Raw genomic sequence first — 11,175 nt, forward strand, 5'->3', positions numbered from 1 at the left:
CAGGTACGATAAATACGGAACGATGGCAGTATACTAATAGGTATCGGCGAACATTACGGGCCGCTAATGTTCTTCGTACTTCACGGCGTAGGAACTCGTAAATTTCCCAGGGATTCCGGGAAAAGCCTATTCAACGAAAGTGTGAGCTTCATAGATTCGATAAACAAGAAAACCTGAGAAAATGTTGCGTACCGCAGGCTGTTGCAGCCTCCTCAACCTCCCAGATAGCCTGTTTTCGTCCGCAAGGAAGGAGATCGGATTGGATTTAACCACGGTCATACCAAACGCTGGACGAACTCTTGAGTGGTTCTCGCAATCAGAGACGAGAATAAGCTGAGAGTAAAAGAGCGGTCAATAAGAGTGTATAAAGAGAAAGAGTGACGATACCAGATTTCATGCTTTACGCGGCTGTCGTTAAAGCGTTACTGAACCAACATTTAGCTAGTTTATGGGGGTCCTGTTCATTTACTTCACGTGTCATCCGAACGTGCTAGCTTCGAAATCGAAAAACTATTCCGTTCGAGCGGGAAAAAAGGCGGGTACCCTCCTACTCAAATAACGGTAAAATCTTCGACAGGCCCAAGGATAGTCCGTATCGCTTTCGACATTTTCATCCTGGACAAACGGTTCCTCCCCAGAGAAATCTAGAACAGGATTTGAATCAGAAAAAGGAAGTAAGAAAGAGAGAGACTGACATCATCAATTCGCACTCGCGAGACTTACATTCGCGAAGTAGAGCACAGTAGTTCCAGTTCCTTGATGGTCCAAAAGTGAAAGATCGAATGGAACTGGACATTAGCCGTGGCATATTGGCAGGCGAAGGGGTGGTGTCACGGATACTTGAGATGCCTCATATCAATGTTCGAGTTGTACGAGATCTCTTAACGCTTGAAGCCTGAAGCATCGATATCCTCGTAATGATCATCTTTTCGCCCTTTTATCTGCCTCTTCGCTCCCCCGTAGGCTCAAGAACGGGCTACATAATCGTACAAAAGAATCGTCGGTGTGCATCTAGGGAGGATAAAAAGAAGACACACCGTGCAAATCTCCTCATATCTGCATGAGACGGTACTCGGACGACGAGGTTCAGCAACTCTAAACACCTTCAACACCTTCTCAATCCGATGGCTTTGTTCGAGTGTTGTTGCAAAAAGCAATATGTGGATGGTTATGTGAGTGGATTCTGGTCCTGGGCTAGTTTGATATGCATCGAGCAGATGGGGGAAAGAAAAGAAAACAGAAAAAAGCCGTGACCGAGTGGGCAAGATTTCGCACGTGACCAAGCACTTCCCTCGGATGTACCAGCTACATGCACTGCAAGATAAAAACTATAACACGAATAGGAATCACAGCTCCCGATTGTGACAATAGCGCCGGTGGTGTGGACGTGACAAGAAATCTTTGGGTAGCGCGGGCATCAGTCAAAAACAGCTGCCATATTCCGAAAAACGAGATAACTCCCACATCCCTGGCAAGATCTCAAGCTCAAGACTCTGTTTTAGGTCAAAATACCGCGACTGGACATGTATTCCAACTTTAGACGGGCACAGATCCTCCAGTTTGATTTTCAGTTCAAATCGTCAAAGATCGTCCTGCAGGATGCACCGCAAGGTTTGTGCTAAATCCGGGTGAGATCCCATGTATTATTCTTATCTTTTTCTTCTGAAGTATTCCATTTATGACAGGTTCACCACATAAAATTGCATAATTTCCTCTTCCGATCCCTAAATAATGAACACGCGTCAATTCAGAGAAATCCAAAATCGTTCACTCGTGAGGGGGTAGCCTTTCAGAACGTTGCTCGCAAGAACCCCCTTGCTTCTTCAACACCACACACAACCCAAGTATGTAAGCCCATGCTATACTCCACAACATCGCCGTAGCTGACTGCCGCCTCTGAACACATAGATACATGGATATGAACACTCTCACACTCGCCAACGGTCCACTTCGCATTCGCATTCCAAATCCAAAACCATTCGAAATCTGGACGTATCGACCCTCTTCTTTCCATCGCATGAAAGGGGATATCCTTCGTGCTTGTATCCATTATTTACACTTTCTCCGCACAACTCCCACAACAAACGTCAAACTGTTCTTCTTGAACGCGAGAATTAGATTAGTTCCATCCGAAGGCGAAGGCAGCCTCGTTGAACACGGCGAACTGGAGGGTGACGAACGTCAAATCAGGGCACAAGCACATTCGATAATTCAAGGCGCTTTGCGTATCGCTGAAAGCTGGGTTCGGGAACAGACGGGGTCTGATTTGGTGCATAGGTTGACGGAAACGGGGCTAGATCCAAAGGAATGGGTCAAGGATGGATATGCTACTGAAGACGAATTGTTGGATCGAAATTACCATTTTACGCTCATCCAAAACCAAGCCGAATGTCCTCCAGAGCTGGATGCGGCTGGAACTCGGGGGTTATATGATTTGATGAAGCTCTCGCATCGAGGACAGGAGATATACTCTGGAGAGGCACAGAGGATGGCGAATTTGTTGGATGATATTGTACCATTTGCGCAAGAGGGAGATGGCAGAGCGATTGAGAGAGGGGAATTGGGTGATCCTGACAGGACAGTATCGACGCTAGAGATGATGGAACGATTCCGAGGTCTGTTAAAACATTGTACAGGACAGAAGGTGATTGTGAACGAAAGTGGCGAGCAGTGATTTTGACAAGTCCAATAGTGAGATCCACAGTCTTATGAAGGCCTTCTAAATGACTGTTCTCCCTAGGTTGACGATGGAAGCTGTCCATCTAACATTGATCGACGAAAATTGGCATGAATCTTTCTTGGTTTGGCTTTGGACTGCGGATTACGCCGTACGAAGAGGTGGAAACCGAATTTGAGAGTTGTATGCGTTGATGAGGACAAAGGAAAGGTACATCAAGAGATGCAGGCGGTACTATCGTGGTTCAAACGTTCATGTGCAATTGCCACATTCATAATCAGAACCCTGACAATATTTTTGCACGTGTTCCTTCCAATCCTCTGAATTAAGATAGCTTCACTGAAGCAGACTACTTACTCCTGTACACAGTGAACCTAAAAAGTGGCAATGAATCACTTGATGTCAGGAATGAATACAGCTCGGAAGTTTCCGCTTTCCGTTCAAATGCGCGAGTTTACGGGCCGGCTTCCTTTCCTTTGCTCCATCATCTCGAAGCCCCAAGTCGTCTCATGATACTAGCGGTGACCGGACAGTATTTCTCCAAATAATACTTGTCTTCGCGAAGTACTGCGCGTCAAGTCGTGCATGACATATTCTTCCTGATGGTTCAATTCGTCCCCGTCGTTCCTGAGGTCAGCGGTAAGGAGGTCGGCCAGCATGGGAGGTTGATTGTGAGCAATCAATTACTATTTTCACTGGTTAAAATTGAGCTGGTGTAATAATAGCGTGTTCTCCACAATTCTGACTGGAATTCTCTCAAAATGCGCTGTACTTCGATCGTAGTTTCGATTCGATATTCCGCTGGACGAGACCGACGAAACCCCGAAGAAACTGGAACTTTTGAAGGTGCCATATTGGCTATAGGGTTTCTCCGAGATCATACGGTGAATCCTATTCATTTAAAAATGTCCGGGCAGGTTGAGGGATCCTCCAAAAAATGATACTTTCTCTCGCCTTTCTTGCTTTGGGTCACCTCGGGGCTGTCGTTGCCCAAACAACAGTAAGTGTCAGTGCTACCGCTAGCCATGCGATACCAACGACGCTATGTGAGTCGCGTTTCTTCTCTTCGTTTTGGTTTCTGAAGGCTAACACGACAATTACCAGGGGGACAAATGTTCGAGGTGGGCCTCTTTCCTGTGTCTTGCTCGTACTAAACACACGATTTATCGAATATTTTTATTTCGTCGGACTCAGGACATCAGCGTGAGTACAACATGCTGACGTTTCATGCATTTTGTTTAAACCGAAGACGTCGCGACGTCTCTCTCAAATCAAAGTTTAAACTTTTTTTGAGCAACCTCTTAAGAACCCACTGCAAAAAAAAATATTGTTATTAGCTTTGAAGCCTGTAGATTGTAGTAGTGTCTTATGTCTCAATCTCAATCATGCTCTCAAAATTTCAACTCAATCTCAATCTCAATCTCAAAATTCAACTCAAATCTCAATCTCCAAAAATTCAACTCAAATTTCAATATCTCTAAAACTCAATTCAATCTCAACTTGACATGAAAGATTGAGAATATGAAGGTGGTTAGATATTTAAAGTTCAAATAATTGAGAGTAAGTAGTATAGTCTATACTAGAGTCAATGGTTATTATAGAGAGCAAAGGTAAGGTTATTAGTATTGCTTGTATTTAAGCAAGGGTGAGATGAAGGTAATGTTAGCTGTTTTGATTGTGTTACACCTGCGCGCATGCCATATCACGGACTTGTAAAAATTTGCTAAGTACTTGGTGTGGGAGAATTTTTATAAGTCCATGATATGGCGTGCGCACAGGTGTAACACAATCAAAACAGCTAACATTACCTTCATCTCACCCTTGCTTAAATACAAGCAATACTAATAACCTTACCTTTGCTCTCTATAATAACCATTGACTCTAGTATAGACTATACTACTTACTCTCAATTATTTGAACTTTAAATATCTAACCACCTTCATATTCTCAATCTTTCATGTCAAGTTGAGATTGAATTGAGTTTTAGAGATATTGAAATTTGAGTTGAATTTTTGGAGATTGAGATTTGAGTTGAATTTTGAGATTGAGATTGAGATTGAGTTGAAATTTTGAGAGCATGATTGAGATTGAGACATAAGACACTACTACAATCTACAGGCTTCAAAGCTAATAACAATATTTTTTTTTGCAGTGGGTTCTTAAGAGGTTGCTCAAAAAAAGTTTAAACTTTGATTTGAGAGAGACGTCGTGACGTCTTCGGTTTAAACAAAATGCATGAATTTACTGCAACATGACTTCTATTTTTCTTCACATTGCTCATAGGCGACATATTTAGCATGTGAGTATCTTTGGACATGTTACAATCTTGAACATTTACGTGAACCACACTTCTTAGAGCGGAGATGGCAGATTATACGTGGAACGTGCGTTGGAGCATGATCTCTCTTGATTCGTTCAATCCCATTCATTGAAAGTACAGTTCTTCAAAATCGTGCTTTCCAACAAGTTCAACCTGGTTTGTAACTTTTGCGTTTTCGAGGCGCTAACAAGCTGTTGAACATGGAAAAATTCAGGATCTTCAGGAGCTCTCAATGCGTGGAGCGCTGTAAATGGTGCACAGTTATCCGTTGTTGCGGATACCACCCTGCTCTCTAGCGCCATTCCAAATTCCCTCAATGTAGTCGTACCGACCGGAAGAACTGGAGCTGTTGGTGTCAGTAATTCTGGTTATTTTGGTGGGTAACGATTTCCGTTCCGTCCTTGACATAAACATAATTAAACGCGCTTCGCTCTTCTGTTTCTCATTAAAATAGGTATCAAAGTCACTGCAGGTACCAAATACACTGCTTCCTTCAACTACTGCTTCACAACTGCATTTTCTGGCAGCCTCACCGCCATGGTCAGCTTGCAAAGCAGCAGCGGTCAAGTCCTCGCCAGCTCTACCGTATCTCTCTCCGGTAGCCAGACTAGATTCGCACGCCAAAGCGTGGTGTTGACACCAAGCACGTCGGCCAGTGATACGAATAACAAGTTTGTTGTTACGGTTGATGGTGCGGCTGCGAGTGGTCGGACGATACGTTTCACGCTGTTTTCACTCTTACCTCCGACGTTTAAAAATCGACCGAATGGGTTGAGGGAGGATATTGCTGAAGTTTGATTGTTCTATCTGCAGTCAAAATGCTCTAGTTAACGCTCTTACTTCTCCCTTAATCAGGCTCTTCAAGAGATGGGTCCCAAATTCTTCCGATTCCCCGGAGGAAACAACATTGTACGTTCGACCGTCATTACTTCTACACTTTACACTCATTTTTTTCTTTACAGGAGGTATTTTATTGGTGCTACTCACGATAAAGACAGCTAATACGGAAATATCTCGATCACAAAAGGGACAAACTGTCGCTCAGAGATGGCAATGGAACAACACAGTCGGACCGCTCGAAAATCGTCCAGGTACACTTACAGGCTGCCCTTCATCGTTTAGTTCCTCTGATTTAGTTTTACTCTTCGTGAACAGGACGTGCGGGTGATTGGGGTTATATCAACACAGAGTGAGTTCGAAATACACAGTCTGCTTACCTCTAATCCTCATCGTTCTTCGTGGCTAGCGGCTTGGGATTGTTCGAATATCTCCAATGGTGCGAAGATGTGGGTATGGAGGCTATCATGGCTATCTGGTCCGGTAAGTCTCTGGGTGTTTGGGGGCTGCAATATTTACTAAACCTTCGACGGACCGCAATTTTAAGGATTCGCATTGGGAGGAACGAGCGTATCACCCAACCAGCTCGGGCCATTCATTCAACAGGCTGCTGATCAGGTTTGTTGCGGACGACATGCTTGATTTCTGGGTTCTTCATTGAAGCTGAGCGTTTTACTTTCCCGGATTTAGATCAACTTCGTCATTGGAGACCCTACTAAGAGTGCACCAGGTGCGGTCCTCAGGGATGGCCCTTGCTCCCTCGTCTAATCTTTTTTTTTTTGATTCTCAACTATCTAGCGGCAGTGCGATCAAGCCTTGGCCATCCGGCACCTTTCAAATTGAACCACGTCGAGGTTGGGAACGAGGTAAGATTAAGCTTTCAACACTCGGATATTCTCCAATCGACTTACTAACCGGCGCTTTTGTTTCCAGGATTTTTTTGCTGCGTCTACGTACGCTATGCTTGCCATCTCGACGTGGCTACTGCTGATAATCCGGTTCCCTTCCTTTCAATCACGACAGCTACCAAGGCCAGTGGAGCGCTATCGTTCAAGCTCTTCAACCTCAATTCCCAAATATCAGTAAGCATTCAATGCATCTCGTTAAACCAACGTCGCAGTCTTATACAATCATTGGTTTCCCTAACCAGAATTCCTGGCTACGACAAACGTCAGTGACCTGTCTCTTACCCCAAAGCCGGCGGAGTACGATGTTCATATGTACCAAACGCCTAGCATGTTTATGTTTCCTCATGACAAAGCAATCCCACTGACCGTTGTTCCCCGTCTACTTTACAGCTTGGTTCTTCCAAAATGCATTCTTCTATGACACCTTTGCGGTGTGTTTGGAGAATTTTATTATAATGAGAACCCGTCTGAATCGTTTACCTGTTGCGATAGCGCGACGGTACACAATACTTCGAGGCACGTATGCGTTCGCTTGCCCTAGACTATCAGGCTTCTCTATAATTGACTGTTCATTATAGGGAGAATATGCTGCCGTTTCAACTGATGCAGGACGACTGATTTTTCCCACGATGGCTAGTGAGTGTGGGCCGGCAACCAGCCAGGGCCTAGCGTCTTTTTGCTTGATAGTTGTTTCTTACCTTTCGCTCTCTATCAGGTGCCTCTGGAGAAGCCTGTTTCATGACAGGGTTGGAAAGTTCGTATTGCGGTTATTCTGTTCCGAGTTTGAACTTACCACGCCGTTGTTGGGCGGTGAAAATCAGGGAACAGTGATATTGTGTTTGCGGCTTCTTATGCGCCTTTGTTAAACGTGCATAGCTTCTATTTTTACGTTCGTGTGTTTAATGTCTTTTCCCCTCGAACAGCATGTCGCGAATTCGCAGTGGGTAGGTTATCTGGCTTCCTCCTCCCCTTTCTTATTTTTTGAGAATTATGATTAACGCCTTTCTCTTCCCCGCGAAGACACCGAATCTTGTCAGCTTCGAGTGAGTTCTTTTCCAAGAACATGACAGAACAACACATTTATTAATGAACCTCAGTTCAGCGAACGTCTATCGATCGACGAGTTTCTATGTTCAAAAGGTTCTGTATTTCGATATTTCACTCCGATAAAGGGCGAAGTATACCACTCAAGAGTCAACCTGATATCAGAGCTATGGGAGTAGCACCAACACCAAATCAACCCAAAAACTAGTAAACCTCCGTGTAAAGTCTATCAATAACTCTACACACCAGGAAAGATTGCAAGGGTGGACTGCTTGGCAAAGGTTACGCACAAGATCACAGTCTCAATATCGTATGAAGGTTTTTATGAAATCAATGTGTAACTGCAAGTGTAAAAACACCACAGCTACGGGATTCTAAGGTTTGTAGGGGCTCTGTTTATTGTCCAGTGGACTAAGTGGGACTATGAATTTCGTCTATGGTAAGACTAATTCGAATGATTGGAGACTATTGCCCTCGACGGACACGAACGCTAAGACCCTCGACGGATCACGAAACAGTAATCAAGACCTCGGCGGCCTACAGACGGATAGTTCTCTAGTTTTGACCTCGACGGTCTCGTATAGTTCAAATCAAATCTTATCGTTTCACTGCACAAAGACAGGGCAAATCTCTCTATTGGTGTCAAGAGCAGTTACTCACGGGCAACCCACTCAGGACTTTCCTATGCACGGGTAGTACTTTTTTATCTACGGATACATGAGCTGCTTTTATACTACTTCTACGCTAGCTTTGTAATCCTATCTCTACTTGTTCTATCTCTAAAAATAATGCACCGTAGCTACGAATCCATGCGGAGTCTTATCGCTAGGGACTGCTACATGTGCAGAATCTTGTCTACGGAGCTTTTCCGTATTCGAATCATATGTTTTGGACCAATCTGGACCGTTCTTCATTCTTGTTTCAGCATGTAGAATGGACCTACATAGGCGTACCATATGGTATTTCCTGCCTACGGACCTTATCCTGCATTTCGACGTTATCAAATCATATGGACTTTGTGTGTCCAAGTAGTTCCAGCATATGGATCCAGAGTTCCGAATCGCCATAGCACATGAACAGTGTGGACTCCAAGATCCGTTGTTCATTCCTGCCTGGTTCCTGGGTACTCTATCTGTGATCTGGGATCTGTATCATGTCTTTTTGTCTTTTCCTCAGATCGGGACTCGATCTTCGGTCATATCAAATTTCTCCTAGTCTGTGTGGTCCAATGTCCGATTTCTTGTCAACTAAATCCCCCGTAGAAGTAGGTACTCCTAGTATGAAGGTCTTTTGACTTTGTTAAGTTCTGCTACAAACGGTTCTGTGAAGACTACAAGTCTTCTAATAGTACAATCCCTTGATATGCCAGTGCATAGTAGAATGTAGAGAGTAGAACTCGGTGAATTACCGCTTAAGTCCTCTGCTCATAGTGTTCTACAGGTTTCGAACAGTCATACAGTTTTCTGACACGATCTACGGCTCTCTCTAACTGGTCTAGCTGCGCCGACGGCACATCCTACTAGCGGCACTAGCTTTAACTAGCAATTCGGGCTCACTCTAGTTCTTAATACGATAAATATCGCTCCGTAGCACTGTTTTAAAGTGCAAAAAGAACCTTGTAGCATAGTCAACTAAGTCGCATTATCTCCCCCAAACAAAAGAGGACTGTCCCCAGTCCATCTACGGACTGAGCACAACATCATCTTCTATCGTTTGAATTGATCTACGGCTTTTTCATTTAGTAGTTCTACTAAAAGCCTTCAAAATGGCTCGTAGATCTACTTAATCTTATCTACGGTGTGCACTCTAGTGTACAACCGTCAAGTCTCTGACTTAGAGAAATTTTGAGCTTGAGCTCTACGCTGACCAGCGCTAATGTTCCCAAAAAGGAAATGTTCCGACATCAAAATGTTTTTACCACGCCAGAACTCCTACGATGCAATGTTCCGTCGTTAATTACTTCCATCATTTCTTAATTATGGCCTCATCATTCCGTAGATGATTTCAACAGCCTCGAGGCTTTAATTTCCGTAGATCTGGAATATTCTACAACATTCTGCGATGTTCTACGGTCATGTGCTGGTTCATATGTTGGATTTGGCTATAAAAACCGCAGCAGTTGGACTTAGCAGAAATTTTCATTCCTCCCTTCTCCCACCTGCTCTACGGTCGCTCTTCACCGCCGTTCCTCATATTCTTTTTGTCACCACTCTCCTCATTCTCGAGGTGTGTGTAGACAATCTACGGAGGCTTCGGAGTCTGCTCCGAGGCCCGTAGATTGTTTCTTTTCTTATGTGTTTCTACGGTGTCACGTACTAACGCAACGCCGTAGATCTTATTGAATGCCTTCCAAGCAAGACAAAGGCAAAGGAAAGGCCCCAGTATCGGAACCTTATGTCCCATCACCCATAATTCTTGATGCTTTGGAGGCCAACCTCCAATATCTTCATACTTGGATCAGCAGCCTCAACAATCGCCTGATCGCAAGAGTGACTGAGGAACCGCAATTGTTTGCGGAATTTTGTAAGAATAGCTCCTTTCTGGTATGTCTTTCTTGATCTTTAATTCTTTTGGGGCCAACTAATCTCGCCGTAGAACGATCTCTACCGACAAATCGTGCGTTTTCGTGATGAGTCGTGGATCTCCCCTGCCTTGCAAATTATGGCTACACTGTCTTTTCTTGCCGACGACTGGAAAGTACCGGGAGATGAGTGGATGTATGGGGAATCCGAATTCACCAATCTACTCGCCACTCTCGGTGTACGCGCTTCTTTCCAACTGCCTTTTTCTTACTTATCGTTTTCATAGCGGTTTGATTTTGATTCCGAGCCCCCGGAACTCTATCTTCCGAACGCTCCCCGATCAACTCTTCCGTCTACGGTAAGTTCTTCTATTCATCTCTCTTTCTTGGACGCTCAGCTTTCACTGTAGCTTCCCTTACTCTCACTTCCGGACCCCCCTGTGGTAGCTACGCGCTCCCGGGATGTTGTCATGGGTTCGCCCCAGACAGCAAATGTTCAACCTGCATTTGGTTCATCCCAAGCCGGTCCTTCTACTCTTCCAGTTGCTGGTCCCTCAAAGCCAGTTCAAAAACGAAAGGTATGTTTTTGCGGAATTGTCTCATTTCTTTTTTCTTATCGCGTTCTAGGCTCTAAGTTCGCCTATGGCTGGCCTTTTGCGATCAAAGAAGGTCAAAGCTGCCCGAACCTTTGTCAAGAAAGTCGCTCCTGCCGAGACTTCCGATGATGCGGGGTCTCCCCCTCCTATCGTACGTTCCTTTCTACTTCATCTATTTCTGTAGGTCTGATCTCTCACTAGCGCTATCAGACCCGGTCTCGAGCTCACAAGCGTTCCACCACCCTCACTTCCGATCCCGAGGTCATGGCGGT

The 11,175-nt window shown here is 44.6% G+C and overlaps 2 protein-coding genes across 2 annotated transcripts; both read left to right on the forward strand.

Moving 5' to 3' along the window:
* Window positions 1-1,912: 1,912 nt before the first annotated feature.
* Window positions 1,913-2,674, forward strand: E1B28_008154 (uncharacterized protein; the record flags this gene model as incomplete). Its single annotated transcript, XM_043152940.1, has 1 exon — window positions 1,913-2,674. The coding sequence occupies one exon, from the start codon at window positions 1,913-1,915 to the stop codon at window positions 2,672-2,674; it is 762 nt and encodes a 253-aa protein (XP_043008223.1).
* A 2,860-nt stretch (window positions 2,675-5,534) lies between these two features.
* E1B28_008155 (uncharacterized protein) lies at window positions 5,535-6,916 on the forward strand (the record flags this gene model as incomplete). Its single annotated transcript, XM_043152941.1, has 10 exons — window positions 5,535-5,789; window positions 5,853-5,910; window positions 5,960-6,088; window positions 6,153-6,186; window positions 6,244-6,317; window positions 6,382-6,452; window positions 6,525-6,564; window positions 6,633-6,700; window positions 6,768-6,787; window positions 6,858-6,916. Coding segments are annotated over 10 exons (808 nt in total), but the record flags the coding sequence as incomplete, so codon positions are not given.
* Between the last annotated feature and the right edge of the window lie 4,259 nt (window positions 6,917-11,175).

This window comes from Marasmius oreades, chromosome 5 (genome assembly GCF_018924745.1).
Source record: "Marasmius oreades isolate 03SP1 chromosome 5, whole genome shotgun sequence".
In the NCBI taxonomy this organism is placed as follows: domain Eukaryota; kingdom Fungi; phylum Basidiomycota; class Agaricomycetes; order Agaricales; family Marasmiaceae; genus Marasmius; species Marasmius oreades.